Source organism: Photinus pyralis, unplaced genomic scaffold (assembly GCF_008802855.1).
Source record: "Photinus pyralis isolate 1611_PpyrPB1 unplaced genomic scaffold, Ppyr1.3 Ppyr1.4_LG3b, whole genome shotgun sequence".
Classification (NCBI taxonomy): Eukaryota; Metazoa; Arthropoda; class Insecta; order Coleoptera; family Lampyridae; genus Photinus; species Photinus pyralis.
Genome location: NW_022170510.1, coordinates 27,297,090 through 27,314,903, shown reverse-complemented (window position 1 = coordinate 27,314,903; position 17,814 = coordinate 27,297,090). Strand labels below are relative to the sequence as shown.

Here is a 17,814-nt window from a genome sequence, read left to right as displayed (position 1 = left end):
CTAACAGTAAAATTATAGCCCGAAAACCACATGGAATTTATTTTCTTAAATAATCGATCTCATGTAATCTAACTCAAAATAGACTAGATAAATCTCAGTCGGACAGCCAGCCAGCCATAACGAATATAATAGCGTATTTTTTTCCAAAAATGCGCTAAAAATTGGTGGTTAATACAAGAAAGAAAAAAATGATAACTATCTGTAACTACTCAAACAGAACAAACAAAATAAACATTGAGAAAACCCGCTACGCGTACGTGCACATTTTCACCGCCATCCGAACTATACTAGTCCATAGAGGAAATATTTCCTCTCTGACTGTTCAGTGTTACTCATAGTTTGCACCTCCAGTTCAGATGAAGTATGTATGGGCTCTTAGGGACTTAATGCCACTCTCCGATAACGCTATTCTTGTTCCTAGCCGCAATCATGCCAAACTGACATTTGATTGAATCTGCGAGTAAATTTTTTTACTCGTAGGATTGAATTGAAATATTAAAACACAACATAATTGATAATCTACATGTGCTGTCATTGTTTTCGTTTGGCAAGCAATCAAGCATAGGCACTGTATGTTCATATGCACGATACTGCATCTGATCTGGAGGTGCGAACGCGTTTTAGTAACCACGCTCAATCGCCAACGTTTTCTTGTCTAGCTCCCTGCCTCACTGACCTCTATTTAGAATTTAGATCAGATCAAAGCAAGGTGGATTCATAATCCACCTTGGGTCAAAGTATCTAGAGGGCGTTTCGTATTTTTCTCATAGTGCCTTTCTCTCTGATGTAAGGTGTGTTGTCTAACCGTAGGGGATGTCAGTACAGGGCATCGATTCCCGAAGTTAGTCGATATGCTCCGTGATGCTGCCATGACGTCTGATCGTATACGATAGGAATAAGTTCAAGTTTAGCTGCATTCCCGAATCGCGGACAAACTTTATGACCAAACCAATCACAGACAAAAACTCAGTCAGTTGTGACATTTGCACCTACACAGCTGTTTTTTGTATTTTGTTTTGTTTGAATTTGACTGGCGCCCAAAAAGAAAGCCTCTCTTAATTAGGGTCCAATTAAATTGAGCAACATACGCAGCAACATAAGTTCTTTAGACAAACAAAAATTTTTCCAAGAAATTCATAGCATCGACTCTATTGACATGATGATAATGTAGCGGACGACGATTTTCCTCAAACTCAGCGGCTTCATTAACATGGTTGATGACGTTATTAATAACCAGTGAAATTACATCTCCATCCAAGGATATAGCATTGATTAATAAATCTGAATTATTCAATGGATATAGTCAAAAGAAGAGAGGGACAAATAAAAAAACAGTATCAGACCGAAGAAGGAAAATAGAGAAGTCAATGAATATGAAGCCACACAAGAATTTCAAACCTTTAAATCTCCATGAAACTGCAAAATTTACAAGCAAGCTGTACAGTAGAAGGAAGAACGGAATTGGAAATGATATACACTGAACAAGGGGCGGTCGCCATTAAACCTCCAGTAAAATCCCAATCATAATTATGCTTGTGCATAATGATTGTACAGGTTGAAAGTGGAAATTTAATATAAAAATGAGCTGAAAAGACTATACTAATCGTATATCTCAGCAATCATAAATTCACATAGAAGGGTGGAATTAACAGCTTTTCTTAGGGGGTGCGGATAACATTCTGTTTGCTAAACCCTATTTATTTCATTGCTAGCAGCTATTTGAACTTTAATAAATTTTACGATTTTAACTTGGTATTGCTATAGGAACATGATTCTTTCTTCTTCTTTGGGCAATAAATAGCAAATTTCACATAATACCAAAATTTACAAGACACAAGGCTTTTTTCGATGGATTTGTTCTTGCTTTTTTAATTGGTTTTTTCTGAATCGTTTGACAAAAAGGTTTTAAAGAAGTAATTTTACATATAAAAAACTTTATTAGGAACAATAGGCAAGCATTCACTCAATACAATATCAACTTTGTACAAATTGGTAAATTTTATCGTAATTATTACTTCGATCCTACTTCTCCTCATCAAATTATCATAGTCTTGTCACAAGTATCACTAAATTTCTTGTATTTAAGCTGTTAACTCTGGAGGTGCTTGTTCCAAACCGCATGGTCTTCGAAATTCTTGTCCTTGTTCGTGAATCCACTTATTCGAAACTATAGTGACTTTTAGCAAGATAATTCATAAACTTATATTATATTCTTACCCCATTTAGATCCCGCTAAAACTGGGCATGCTGCATGCCTAGTGTTGAAATCACCTTCACCACTAGGATGTAAGTTATACCAAAAGGCTGCTGTACCTTTCTTTGGCCAAATTGCTGCGTTTATGTTTGGGAATACTGTTGCGCCTCCTTGAGGTACGTCACTCATCTACAAATTAATTGAAAGTGAAACCTATCTTGCTCTGAACCGGTCCTTACATAAAACAAAACTGTAGCAATACGATTTCCAGTTCCTAAGCTTTTAAATGCATTTGTTTCTTCTTTCTAGAATGGCAGTGTGTAGTTTTAGTAACTTGTAACTGTTAACGCTTACCCTTGCAAAATCAAAATGGGGTTCATAGTGACCACCAATACCGTAATTAACCACTTGCAGTTCTTCAGCAGTTTCTACAGTTAAGCCTGTTATATCTGAAACTCTCCTGCAAACGTCATCGATATGCTTGTGCTCCTTTTCCTTTAGCCACGCAGATTTACTAATTCTATATTGTGCAGTTTCCAATTCCCCGGTTTTATAGTTCTGCACCGTAGCTCTTTTAAACTGGAAGTGTGTATATGATTACAATTGGAAGCTTTGGTATTTTGACTTACGCGCGGTGTTGCCATTCTTTTGATTGTATCAATCTCACTGTCGGACATCACATCGTGAAAGATTAAAATTTTTGGATTAGGATATGCCTCTTCAACTTTAAATGGGGCGATTAATAGAAATGGATTATTGTTGTTTGTATAGTAGCACTTCAACTTTGAAGTTATAGCTATGTCGGTTGTAACTTCTCCTCGACAAAGTTGTTCGTATAACTCTCTTTCTGGGTATTGTACTTGTGGAGCCATCTGCTAAAGCGAGAATTAGTGTCTAAAAGTGATAAATACACAAAAAGTGTACCGAGAAAAATACCTCATCATTAATTGGTATATCTTCAGATTCATCATCTCCTTTAATCTTCAGCTCATTCAGTTTTTCCATTTCTTCTTCATAGAAACCTTTATTGCCTAAAGCTCTTGGATGGGCAGGAAATATCTCCAAGAGCTTGTTTGTCAGATCCAAAGCTAATGGTAAATTTCCTGAAACAAAGTACTATAAAGACGCTATTTGATGAAGGTCAACTACCTTGTTTATATGTTGAGAACGCTAAATATTCTAGTATATCACTTTTCTCAACGGTTTTATTGGTCTCAGAATTTAAACGTGAATCGGCTTCTCGCATCCACAACTGTGTGTGATAAAAGTCGCCATTGTTGTAAGACTGTCGTCCTAATTCGAAACAATCTGCCGCACTTAATTCGGAACTATATTTAATCCCGTTGAGCTCGCCACGAGCTAAAGCAGATGTATCAAGATTATATGTATCTTGTAGTCTGGTTAAAGCTACCGCTGCGCCATTTAAATCTTCATCCGTGGGAAATTTCAAATACTCCCTGTACATGGAAATATTTTTTAAATAGTCTACAAAACGATGATTAAAAAATCTAGAGTTTAAAGACCGAATAATTACCATGACCAAGTTGCATGTTCATTAAAGATTCAACATGCTGCCAATCTGTTGTAAGCCTCTTAATTAATATATAAGCATTGATAGGGTTCGCGATGTAATTTTCTATATCTTCTGATGCCTCAGTATGCTGTTGCTTATATATCTCTGAATATCTGACGGAGTTTAATTACAGTTTACGAGTTTAGGTAGTAGATACTCACTTTTGTAATAGTTCTAGTTTTTTGTGTTCTGCTTGAATGTACTGATCCAATGAGTTAATTAAAGTTGACTCTGTGTGGAGAACTTCTTTTAAATCTGCTAGGGCGGTGTAGAGCTCGCAGCTTGTTTGCTTGATTATAAAAGACAGTGCAAGGAACCATGTTAATTGAAACATTCTGAAATGAAGAAGACTTTTGTTTAAATCGGATTTTTACATGTTTTTAGGAAAAATATCGTTCATTTTATGCGTATAACGTAATCAATGTCATCCAATTTAAAAAATTCAGTTGGTTAGTACCACAAAGATAGCTCTGTTTGAAGTCTGAACCTAACGAACGAAAGGCAATGCCAATATATTACTCTTGCAATTACCTTATCACGTCCACATTTTTTGGTGAAAAGTAAAGTATAGCATTCGTAGTCGTCAATATAAAGTAGCTAACAGGCGCGGTTAGAAATGCAATTCTATTTCAGATGTAAATAACGTAAGATAATAAATATGCTTTACGTAGTATATTCGGGATGAGGTAAATGAAGAGGGTCATTGTAAGTAAAATAAACATGAGGCAGCATTATAATTATAAACACATTCGTTGAAATGACTCATTTCGTCATTTGCATTGCGTATCATTAATGCAATAGTGGTAATTAATTATACTTTGTTTACTATCAGCTCAAAAAATTAGGTAAAACTTTGGGCCGAAGACGAAGATCAAAAAGATGAAAAGAAAGTAGGCTCAACAAGTTAAATAATTTAATGGAATGTTATATTTGTTAATAAAAGAGGATTGCTAATAAATAAACGGGTTTGCGAGCATAACTCCCAACATTGAAAGAATTTACATATATTATGAACTGCGTCCCCAAACTAAAATTAAGAACCTCTTCGTGTTTACTTTTAAAGAAAATATCCTAGCACACCCACCCTTTACATAACCATTTTACCTGTCCTTGTATATATTCCCACTTACGAGTGGCGCATGAGTCGCAGAAGCGAGAAGCACTGCATTGCGCATGAATTCGCCATTAAGAATTCCCCATTAAAACAATAGGCGATAAACAATCGTCGTTAAGAACCTATCGAAATGTCAAGATGTCGAAGTAGAGCCATCAATAAAAATGAACGTCCTTGTTAAGAAGCAAGACGTATTCTTATTCGATATTCTTTCATCCTTCTCATGCAATTTATAAATACAGTCCATTTACATTTTAAGTATAGAAGCCCAGGTAAACTTGTTTACTTATTATCCATACTCTCTTTCTCTCTCTAAGGTGGAGTTTATTCGCTTTACTTGGTCCTTTGGGTGGATCCTGAAGAAATAAATTAAGCCACGAGTGAGAAATTATCTCCATAGAGCTACCGTCAAGCTACGGACGAAGAGTTTCGCAGCATTTCCAAGGAGGAAATCAAGAAGATTGAACATTTCCAAGGTGGAACATCACGAGAGAATTCTGTGACCGGTCCCTGCAGAGTCAGATAAAGGCCAGTTCCACATTGAAGAACCAGTTGGCCAGAAGTCTATAGTCGGTCCGTGCAGAGTGTTCAAGCGCTGTACAACTGTATAGGTATTTATGTGAAGACGGTTTAACCACCTACTTGCGATTTGCTTTAAGTTGGTGTTTTTGTGGCCACCGAGTACAGTAGAATTTTGACCTGCGCCTGAAATTCCTGAACATAAACGTATTGTAGTTCGCCTGAGGGACACCTAATTTTATGCAATTGCATTGTCTTTTAATCCCTTAAAAAACTCTTCTTGATTAACTCTTCCTGGAGAACTCTTCCTGAAGAACTCTCCTTATTTAGTCCACGTAGTACAATATTTGTGCTTTTATTATAAACTAAGACAATCTACTAAATGTATCGTTTTCGATACTGAAACATAATGTAGGTCATTGGGCGCTCCCCCTCATCATCTATCGATTTTTATGTGAGTGCTTTTTTTTTAATGTATTAACAATCAAATACAATTCCAAATTCTGTATGAAGTTGAATCTAAATAAATAGATGTGTATTACCCGAGAATAAAAATTAAATTGATTGTAAAAACACAAACAAGCGATTTTCCATTACCACGTAAATTGACTGAAAATCAAAATCGGAGATGTTGCAGAGAATTAAGAAGTGGTCGATTTTTAGGCTTCATTTCGACTATATAGACTTAGATATAAATGTAGGAATTAAACATTTACCCATATTTTAATTAATGTTTCCGCGGGCGATATATTTTTATGTCTTTCGCCATAAAAGCTTCATTATGCTTCCGTTACAGAAATAACTAATTGGTCTTACCTTTGTTTTAATTTGACACCCAATCGGAACTTTGGTTGGGGAAACGTTCGCAAGGATTATTTTAAAGTCAAATAATTTTTGGATCATGTTATGCTTAACAAGTTACAAACGACTTACAAAAAGCGCATTTCCACGTTAACAGTCTTCTTTACGGAACGATTAGTAATCACCGGTTTACCCAAAATGATGACAAGCCGCTATTTGAAAAGCACCTTCTGTTAAAATTTCTAAAAAACGCCTGCAATTAAGAAAGATAATTGGCTCTACGCATTCACCGAAGCATACACATTCCACTATTTGAGGTGTGTTTCAAATTCACTTTTATAGAGCTTCAGTTAAATTTCAGAAATAGTGGCCCACAAATAAGAAAATTATATATGCGCATGAGCAATAATTTTCATTTGCTTTTATAGGCAATATCTCTCGCAGATATTTCAGCAGAATTTGGTCACAAAAATATGACCACGTTTTTTCGTCGGTGCGTTTAGGAAAGCACCTTAAAATTTCTGCAAAATCAGCCTTTAAATGAAAAAAAATGGGTCTGCGCTTATGTTCGAGTTTTCACTAAAGCCTGTCTCACAATTGACGCCAACGTGAACGCTAACGCGAACGTGAACGTGAGCATTTAATTAAAACATGAATATTTACTATTTCCATTCACATATAACGCAACGGGAACGTGAAAACGTGAAACAAACGCGACAGTTGGTCAACTTTTATCTTTCCCGTTCCCGTTGGCGTTTTAAACATGCGCGCGCTTGCGATCCAGCCACATAACCTTTAAAGACCAAACTTAACTATTTTTGTACGAAGTATTGCATGATTATCCGTTTGTTGAATTGAATAGAATAGTCTGTGACTACCACAGAACACATTTTAATAAACAAAATATTCCGTGACAAAACTTAACACTCCAGGAGCGTAACGTTAATTGTGAGACTGCGAATTTGTTCATGTTCACGTTACCGTTTGCGTTTCCGTTGGCGTTTACGTTTGCGTCAATTGTGAAACAAGCTTAATCAAGGATCAAAATGCAATAAGCGTATAGGATTTATAAACACAATAAACTGCTTCAAACCAATATAGACAACAAGACAACGAGTGACAAAGACAGATGTATGGACAGAATGTCCAAATGACCAAAAGTTAATCAGTTAATCATTGGAAAAATTCAAAACCGTTCGCGAGTTATCACATGTCGTTCAAAACCATGAACGAGCTGGGTCGTTCGTTAATAAGGAAGACATACACAAACGCAACATACTTGCAAATGAAATTGGTTTTGTGACTGTGACGTTTCTCCACAGCTCTTCACTGCAGTGAATTTGGTTTTGAATTTGTATTTTATAAGAAAAATTTCCACATGTATCGCTTCATAGCAAACGTGAACGAAAGTATGTCTGGCGATAACAAGAAAAGTATTGCGGAAAACGAGCGCGGTTGCCACGATCTCTTCGTACCTAAGTTTCGCTCCGTTCTGTTTGAAGCCGAGCGAGTTATGAAAATGCGGGTTTTCTATTGGTTGTTAGGGCAGGCCAGACAAGGTCATTTACGTAAGTTACATAAGTTACATAAATAAAATTTTGTATATAGCGGCATACGGAGGAGAGTTTAAAAACAATTAATCGGTGCATTTACTCGCAACAAAAAACCTAGTTACTTAATAAATTATGCAAAATGACTATGAGAAATGTTGTGGGAAATAATTTTAATATTCCTAAAGAAGTCACATTATTTGCGTGAAGCAGATGTTGTATTGTATTTTTTGATAAGAATCGAATCCGCACAAAGGATTTTTAGTTTTTTTGGTTAATTGATTGGAATTTTGCATTTAATTTCAGTAATACTGGTCCTTTGGTTGGATTAAAAATGTATTTTAAACAGGAAAAGGGGCCAAAAAGTTATTGGCCCGTATGACTAAAGGAAGCAAATGCTTATACTTGCAAAATTCAAAGTACATACTCGTAACTGCCCCTTCAGACTGGTCTGTTTAGTATGGTTTAGCAGCGCTGCACTGCATCCTGTCCTGCTGCTCAGCAGCGCTGCTAAGTCACCCAGTGTGAAGGAGCACTTACGAGTATTTACTTTGAATTTTGCAAGTATAAGCATTTGCTTCCTTTTATTCATATGGGCCATTGTGTATAGAAAAATGACAGTTTGATAAGATTCAATGGATACGTGATCACGAAATAGTCATCGCATTTTTTGTAAGTATTTCTTTTTATGAATCTAACTAATATTTTACATCAAGGAACGTGTAAAGAAAAATGGAATTTGATCGCCCTTATTTTCATTGATATATTTAATCAACTAAGGTCATAAACGTATTTATTAGAGTTCAAAATTAATTTGTCAGATTAAAATTTTTGCCAGTACCGCAGAGGTTCAATTTTATTTTATGCAAGTGAGGTATTCGACCCTCCGTTACGCAGTGCATTCCAGTCAAAACGAGCAACTCTGAATGACTCTGCAGTTGATATTGAGACTATAAAAAATCATAGAATTCGTCAATTTTGGTTTTCTGTGGTTTCTCCCCTCCCCACAACAACTCGACGTAAACAATTTCAAATGGAAATAATAGTCTAGGGACACCTTATTTGAAATTTGAAATTCTGTATCCAACCCTGTAAGAGTTTTTACCTTACAACGATAAATTATGTTAAAGTTTTTATTCAATTCGAAAGGTCGACTATTCTAAATTTTTGACGTGCCTATCGTTATGAGGAGGAAGTAGCTCACAAGGGTGTGATTTTTATGTAGAAATGCCCCGATTGTTTTACAGTTCTAAATCAAATGATTGTTAAGGGAAGGTCGTTTTAATTGTAATGCAGGATACAAACATTTTTCGACTGCAGAATGCAATTTGAATAATTTTTACATCAGAATGATGATACTATTTTTTAAGAATCGTAACCCGCATCTGGTTTTGGGTACCGTTCGATTTTAAACATGGGGTTTTAGGTAGTTAGTAAACAATTATGGAAAACGAACGAGACACTTTGAAGGAAGCATGAAATGCGGTGAGGGTAGTTTTACGGAACGTAAACAACATTTTCTTACCTGTGGTGCCTATGTGCCCAGAATTTTTGATTGTAACAAAACATCAAAAATAATCCAGTACGAGCACGAAAAAAACATAAATAATTGTAATATATGAACTATATAGATACACACAATTTGAAACAATTTAATCACTGCTTGGCCTTCTGCATATTACAATTGGATTGGAGGGATTGATATAATAATATAAAGATCATAGCATCATGGTACACGTCATCGCGGTCATATCGTAAGCAAAGCTAGAGTAATGACACAATTTCCGATTTTCTCGTTGTGTGGTTAAATTTAGCGCAATCTCGACCCATAAGATCGTTAATTCATGATTAAATGTTGTATAAATAAATGCAAAAAACTTGTGAGCACGGAATACAAGAATTATTATAAACAACACCACGTAAATTTCACAAAAAGGTTTAATTACTTAAAGGGCAAGTATTTTCCAAAAAATACACGATATGATGATTGAAACACATGTTGTAATAATTTGTATAATTGTAGTATGATAAATGCACACATCTGTGTAATAAACTAATGAATAAATGCGTCCTCTCAAGTGATGTGTAATTTGGAATCGCGTTTCGTATCATCTCTGCTTAGCAACTGGGATTCGGCTTCTATAAATTAAAAAGTATCAAACCGTTGATCTAAAAACTATTTGGTTTAAGTTTAATGTTTATCATCTGCTTCGCTTCCTTCTTTAGGCCCGGTGCACATGAGCTGCAGCTGCAAAGTAATCAGGCGCCGAGTTTGTTTTTAATCAGATAGAGTAGTCAATGACGATACCTTGCTTCAGATAAGTCATCTGTAAATATTCTTTATATTGTTAGAGTAAATAGAATAGGTATAAAAAATCCAAATTTTCGGCATCGAAAAACCTGTGCAAACGACATAGCACTTGAAAATACGACATCTTTAACAAAAATTATACAAAAATGCGCTATGGTGGCTACTTTGTCCGTCCGGTCGCAACTAGTTCTTTATCTTGAGCTATTCTACTTTTTTCGCTATTTGGTTCGTTATGGTGTCGAGGCTTGCACCACGGAAGGAAACGCTTAAGAAAAAAGCTCTATGGTAAAAAATCTTTGTTTTTCATGTACCATGATTTGGCACTTTAGTCGTTTATTAACGGTCCTCGAGATCGTTTATGTTCTATTGCTGTCTGCTCGTCTATCTGTCTGTCCGTGTGCAGTTGTGCGTTGTCCACGATAACTTTTGTATTTGCGCAATACAATTTTCCTTTCCTAAGATATTTAAATGAAATGTTGTGTGTAGGTACCTCAAATATATGTGAAACTAATGTCAAATCAAAAAATTTGTTTTGCACATGCGTAATCCGTTTTTTTTATTTGTGAAGATATTTAAATGAAATGTTGTATGGAGACACCTCGAATAAAAATATATATTATTGAAAATTAAATTAACTGGATATTCTATTTGTAATATATTAATAATAAAATAAAGTTTACGAGAGATCCTAAGGATTCAATAGCGTATAGAAAGAAAATAATATATCTCTAGCTAGGTGATCACACCTAACTTGACTTTAACCTCAAATTAACTTTGACTTAATTATGTTGAATTGCTCTTTGATTTAAATAATATTCATACTTACATGCACTACGATACCCTGTTAGACCTATATGTGAATAAGTTCACAAACCAAAACTTTGATAGAACGTCGAATTACGATCCAACTTATTAAAAAGTTAGCTTAGTTGAATTTCATATCCAAATAAGAAACTTTATTTTATAATTAAAATTATCTACACTTTACCGCAATGATTTACAGTTTTTTAAATGGTAACAAACATAAAAACAAATTTATAATACCTCTAGTCCCGATTATTTGAAAACGTCGTAGATATCCAGAAATTCCTGCGCGATAAATACATTACCCTAGACAAGGTCAGTGTTCCTTGGTAATTGCAGCTCCTCTCGAGATAATGGACAAATTCCAACAGTGTTGACAGGACAATAAAATACTACTCATCCCAGATTAAATAGGCTCCCATTCATACATGTAATGATAATAATCTTCGCCAGACCAAAGATCGGGGTTGATATGCTTGTACCCACGATTATGTGAAAGTTTTTAGACGGAACAGTTACAGTATAACGATATCTGTTCCAACGTGGATTTCAGTTACACTATCTTACAACCTATACCATGAGAAATACGCAGAACGTGGCCTTTACTATTTTACCCGCATTAAAGAAAAAGCTATGACTACATGACTACTTTTTTCTTATTTATTAAAGGATTGTGTTCGTTAACTTCCATCTTTTCGACATGTTTAGTTGGTGCGCATATATAAACCAAATTTTCGACAGTGCGCATGTGCAAAACCAAAAAATCTCGGTATACACGGAATCCTTGGACCAAGCCCTTTCAAATGAGCCCCATATCGCCCAAATCGGTTTAGTGTAGAAGGAGTACATGTGACGGACGGACGGACGGACGACAAAGTGCAGCCAATAGCGAATTGAGGAAAATACGGCAAAAGCAAATTTCTACAAGTTCTGAGTTGCAATTTTTCAAACCCTTAGACCAGAGCTGGCCAAACCGCCGATCGCAATCTACCGGTCGATCGCGGCGATCTTCCGAGTCGATCATCTCATCAGCTTACGCTTAACTTAAAACGAGTGCGCCCAAGCGACCAAAACCTACCATTTTGATAAATAGTAAAAAGAAGATTTTTTACCACCCACACGTTAGTAAGTACTTACATATTGCATTGGGGTAAAAAATGCCCCCCCCCCCCACTTTTTTGACGGAAATACACGTTTTGAGGCACCAGAAATCCGAATCAAACAAAATCTCGATAATGTTGGTCTGTGTCGGACCGTCTGTACTCTCATTTCCGGCTAAACGGCTGAACCGATTGGAACAAAATTTTGTACACTTATTCTTAGATATAAAAGAGCAGAATCGCGCATACGAAGATGTGCGGGTGGTATAGCAAATCATCCCAACAAAAACCTTTTTTCATAGTAGAAGTAGCTGGTAGATCTCGATGGATCTTACTGGTGTAGAGTAGATCAAACGATACAAAAGTTTGAACACCTCTTCCTTAGACCAACGGGTGGAATTTAATTTGTTCAGTATATTAGTCGTTTTCATAAAAAAATACGCCAAGAAAAAATTCTCCATTTGTTCAATTTACTAATTACGAGATTACTTTACGAAATGGTGAACTGGTTATCTGCTGCGATGAGAATACTTACATTTAACAGGAAATCACGAAGACGATCCCTATTCCATTGTGCAGCATTACGAAGAGTTCACATTTAAAATACCACATTATACGTGAACGCTGCACCCACATCATTTTTTAGCAATACGAAAATCGAGAACAAAGGATGGTAGGTGAGAGTCCTTATTTCACCAAGAAAAGAATGATAGTGCAGGTCTGCGGGTGAGATACAAATCTTGTAAATTTATATGTCCTTCGAGGTAAAGAAGTAATTACAATTGCTAATACTATGAAATCGATATAACATTCTTAAGGTCTTCTATATTTTATATCTTGCATTTTAAAATGCATTTGTACAGAAAACGACTCAGCAATGCTATAATTCATTTAGACGAAACGTGTCTTGAATTTCTCAAAACAAAAACTTCACCATTTAGGCAGGCGTATACGATGTGTCCAATTAATCCTGACCCAAAAAAAAATTATGGTGCAATATAGACAAAAGTCGCAACTAGTTAATTTTTTTAAAGCAAATAAACGCGCATGTAAACATCATTTCTGTTCGTTATCCGTTGTAGATGATGATGTAACATAACTGCCACCTTAACAATGGGAGCATCAGTACGCAGGCGAAAGCATTTCACTCGCTATTTATACTAGTAAGTTTTGACAGATTAAGTTTAAGTGAAATTTATTGTCTTTTATAAAAGCAATTTGAGGTCCAGTTTATTTTTCGGATTTAATCAAGTACACTTTTGAATACCGGGTAATCCAAAATACCTGCAAACAGTTTAAATTTGGCGCTAAAAATTTTTAGTGTTTTTTACTCGCACCCACACCACCCAGTGAGGAAGGCAAAGGGCGTTTTATCGCGGACACAAATGGTGCCAAGAAAGACTTAACGTTACAAAACGCCATGGTCTCGAAGTTGATTTTCAGAGAGATGCGGCAACTATACAGGATCCAAACGGAAAATTAGTTTTGTTTGCAGCCTGAGTCGACGACTTGTAGTACGTAGCCGAATCCAAAGATCTTGGAGTTAGTGCACATGGACATCTGCGGTCCTATGAAGACGGCATCCTTAACAGGGGCAAAACATTTTATCGAGTTTATCGAGGATTGTTCAAGGTGGTCCGAGGTAAATTTCTTGAAGTTGAAAGCATTCAAGGCCACCACCGACTTCATAGTACTCGTCGAAAAACAGAAGGGAACAACTGTAAAATGTTTGTAATCCGATAATGACAGTGAGTATACCAGCAACGAGTACTGATTTCTCGCGACTGACGTAGAGTTCCAGGAGGACTAACTCCCGGTTTCAATTCCCAAAGCTCCCGATCTACCAGAGGATGAAACAGAGATCGACAATTTGTGGAATTTCCATCTCCTTCCACAGATCTACCTACGCATTCGGAAAATGAAGGTTTGCGGGGTTTTGTAAACAATGATGAAGAGGACAACTCTTGAGTGCCAGGAATCCATCGACGATATGCTCGAGGAAAGTGCAGTGGCAGGGGTCCTGGGCGACCAAAGAAAGTGAAGACTGGTTCAAAGGAAAGACCTCGAAAGGAGTAACATGTTATTCCAGAGGACAATGGCGAAGTAGAACAAGTGCACTTTTCGGAAATGTCCATCAAAGAAGCTTTGAGCGGGCCTGATGCGAATGAATGGCGCAATGACTAGATGACCTCTGGGTTTTCCGCGTTTTTTCAAAAACCTTGAAAATGAACTCCAAGCACATTAAAAAAATTAGTGGTACTCATTTTTTTGTCAAGAGAAATTGTTATGATTAGCAAACACGATTTTAAAATGAACGTCGTTTGAAAAGTTTCGAATGACCGCCACGTTGCTGTGACGTCACTACGCACGTTGGCGTTCAGCCGTAGCATTGGTTACAATCACGATACACTTACACACGGTATGCTCATTATTTTTCTCAAACGCGTTTTCTACTGCGCATTACGTCACCTGCGAACATGTGGCGCCAAAATTCAAATGTTTACGCCAGGACCGAACTAGTGGTACACATGTCACGCGTGACAGTTTTGCAACTTATAAGTATCTTGTATCTACGAGGTTTAGCGTTAATTTGTTGATAGCTAATTAATCATTAGTGAAATTTCCAAAATGCCAGGTTCTGTAGTGGCTCAATGGGGCAATTCTAATAGAAAAACAAAAGGAACGGAAATAAAATACTTTCGATTTCGGAAAATTGAAAACTTTTCTCAAAAATGGATTGTTGCAAGTCGTCGTAAGGACAAAATTAACTTGAAAAATGGTGTTACATTAATATTAAGTGGTGTATTTAAGTCTTTCCATTGCTGTTTAATTCTATAACCTGTATTTGCTCTGAACATGTTGAAGCCAGCCGTTTTGAAGCACCGCTAAGGGAACGATTTCTTAATTAAACCTACTTTTAAAAACAGCGGACATTTGAAAACCTGATGCTTTACCTACTTTAAAACTACCACGTAATAATGAAAATCAAAATAAAAGGGAAACGGAAGAGAAATTCGATCTTTTAATAAAGCATTAATTACATAATATTTACTGAAAAAGCCGCACTTCATGTTTAGGGCCAATATTTTTCATTCGAGTTTATTTCATACGATCACCAAATCCCAGAAATACCCGCCGCGACGATCTCTACACAAAATCAGTGTGATTTGTCGATCTAAGAAGCGTAATTTTGCTCTATATTCTGTGGTTTTGTTCGCACGTGACGTCACGCTAGATGCGCAAGAGCATACCGTTGTAAGTGTATCGTGGTTACAATCGATTCAGAGAAAGAAAACGTCGTTTTGACGGAAAAAAGCGTCGAATAATTATTGCATTTGTGCCTGGGTGTGATAGCAGAAGTCATCGCGAACCTAATAAATTGTAGGTATATAAACGTCCCAACAGGAAATATACGAAAAAAGTTCGACGTGATACCGCGAGTTTGACATCCCATTTGTATTGTTGTGAAGACGATTCTAATTAATTAAAGTACATAATGTCGATTTACTTTAAGTCAGTTATCGACGAAAATCCATCGATATGTAATATTGTAATTGGAATTCAGAATATGATTTACTTCGAACTCTGTTCTGGGCTTATCTGTGCCCTTACAGTGCACATATTTTTCTCTATTTTCACTTCCACATATCCAACACCCTAATTTTCGCGTTGAAATCCGTAAGGTGCATACTTTATTAGGTACCTACACTATACCTTGCACTATACACACAAAACTGGATGTTATACTTCCTATGAACCATAACAGATTTGCTTCTGGGCTTTGACTCCAGTCAAACGAGTGGCATGGAAAAACTCACTTTTCGAGAAAAAGGCGGCGACCATTAACACTTCAACCTTTGGCAGACTATCTAACTGCCCCTTTACGAACCAGTCAGAACTCAGTTTATAGCAGATTGCCATAATAAGTCGAATCGAACTCCTATCGGTGTCATGCACTAATATAATTCCCGATCGGCAACTTGCGTAGTGACGTAAGCGACGCTCGGCCAATATCGACATGTCGTCGGTTGCATGACAAAATTTGAAAGTTTTACGATATTATATGTTGTTTCCTGACATGTTGCAATTAGAAAAAAAAGTTTTGTATATGAGATGTTTAATTACAGGTTATAAACTTTACAGTAAGACACAAAAAAGTTACAATATTTTTTTTCAGGAAGACCTCACCCAGAAACCTGGCATCCACGCAACGGAGAAGCTGCATTCGTTCGATCGTATCACCTACTGCTACACATGGGATGAGATAAGTCACTTGGACGTGAAAACCGCGCATCTGAACGGATTTCTTGAAGAGGAGCCACCGAAAAATCTTCATGGAGTTCTGCATCGATTCAAATGGCAAGACTCAAGTTCAAATATTACCTCGGGATTGAGTTCCAGCAATCGAATGGATTTCTGACGCTACATCAGCGAGGTTATGCTCATGACTTGCTCTCGCGATTTGGTATGGCGGATTTCAATCCCGTTTCTATTCCGGTGGATCCAGGTTTCAAGTTGATAAAAAATGCACAGACTTAAGAAGATTTGAAATTTCCTTACCGAGAGCTTGTGGGAGTTCTGACTTATCTAGTCACAACTACACGACCAGATATTTCGTTTGCAGCTAGTTATTTAGGACAATTTAACAATTGGTCTGGTACCGATGATTGGCAGGCTGCTAACCGGACCCTACGGTACCTGCAAGGTTCTATTAAACATGGGATTCACATACGGATCTGATCCCCGATCGTACATGGGATATGTCGACGCCGATTGGGAGAATTACTCTGAGGATAGAAAGGTTACACTGGTTATTTATTCATGCTGAAAGGCGGAATGGTAACCTGGGGCTCTCGGAAGCAACGAACCGTTGCCCTGTCGACGCTTGAAGCTGAATATATGGCTTTATCTGAGGGTGTCAAAAAAGCCATATATTTGAGATGATTCCTTACCGAACTAGGATTTAGCAATTCGCATGATTTGATTGTTTACGGTGATAATCGTGGTTCTTCGACTTTAGCAGGGAACAAACCTATTATTCCACTTCCAGAAATAAGCATATTATTTATCTTCAGCTTGTACTCATCTAAGCCTTTTTTCATTAATAAAAACTGTACATTCAATATAGCAAAATTTAAAAACAAGTTGTTTCCATGTACCTACACTATCTGTCAGATAAGTTGTGAGAGGATTTATTATTTTTCTACGGACTAGCCTTATCATACAATACCATTATACGTATATTTAAGAGGTTGAGATCACTACTCTAAATTATGAATGAGAAATGAGATTTATCGTACAGGATGTCCCGCTTGAACCCACCAAATTGCAAGGGCAAGGGGGTGCAAGGGGTTTTTCTAAAACTTACTCGAAATAGCTGGGCCGCCCTGTAAATCCAGTCCATACATTCATTTACATCCCCGAAATATCAAATAAAAAACATCAATATCTTTCGCTTTCTATACGTATGGTTCCGAATCAGTTACAGTAACTGACCATTTAAACAGCGTAATGTATTTAATGCGTTAATTACACAGAACTGAGGTCATTATTTCCGCCACTAAATACTGCAGCACATGCATCAATAATCCAAGCCGGGCCATTTTTTAGAGCACGCTGTTGCGTATCTATTAATGGGCCACGGAAATAGGAAGTTGATAATTTATTACATTTCATCTGCATCACAGTGTAACTTTAATTGTTGGAATATTTATAACAATGAGATTTAATGAGCGAAACAAGTGTAGTTAAAACCGAACTGTTGCAATATCTTTAAAATTGAACAATACCTTTACATTGTAATACAATACAACCATAAAGTTCATGTAAAGTGAAATCAACTTATATA

At 36.5% G+C, this 17,814-nt stretch overlaps 1 protein-coding gene across 7 annotated transcripts; it reads right to left on the bottom strand.

The window, feature by feature from the left end:
* Positions 1-1,914: 1,914 nt before the first annotated feature.
* On the bottom strand, positions 1,915-17,393 carry LOC116166840 (prolyl 4-hydroxylase subunit alpha-1). 7 transcript variants are annotated; one of them, XM_031482007.1, is made up of 10 exons: positions 17,335-17,393; positions 3,929-4,102; positions 3,729-3,880; positions 3,344-3,679; positions 3,119-3,297; positions 2,824-3,069; positions 2,549-2,773; positions 2,434-2,499; positions 2,218-2,383; positions 1,915-2,167 (listed from the first exon to the last, which is right to left on the bottom strand). In XM_031482007.1, the coding sequence occupies exons 1-10, from the start codon at positions 17,376-17,378 to the stop codon at positions 2,082-2,084; spliced, it is 1,674 nt and encodes a 557-aa protein (XP_031337867.1). In that variant the 5' UTR covers positions 17,379-17,393; the 3' UTR covers positions 1,915-2,081. The 7 variants fall into 7 exon arrangements, with proteins under 7 accessions (XP_031337867.1, XP_031337866.1, XP_031337868.1 ...); XM_031482006.1 differs by lacking the exon at positions 17,335-17,393 and adding an exon at positions 9,277-9,335; XM_031482008.1 differs by lacking the exon at positions 17,335-17,393 and adding an exon at positions 6,334-6,359.
* Between the last annotated feature and the right edge of the window lie 421 nt (positions 17,394-17,814).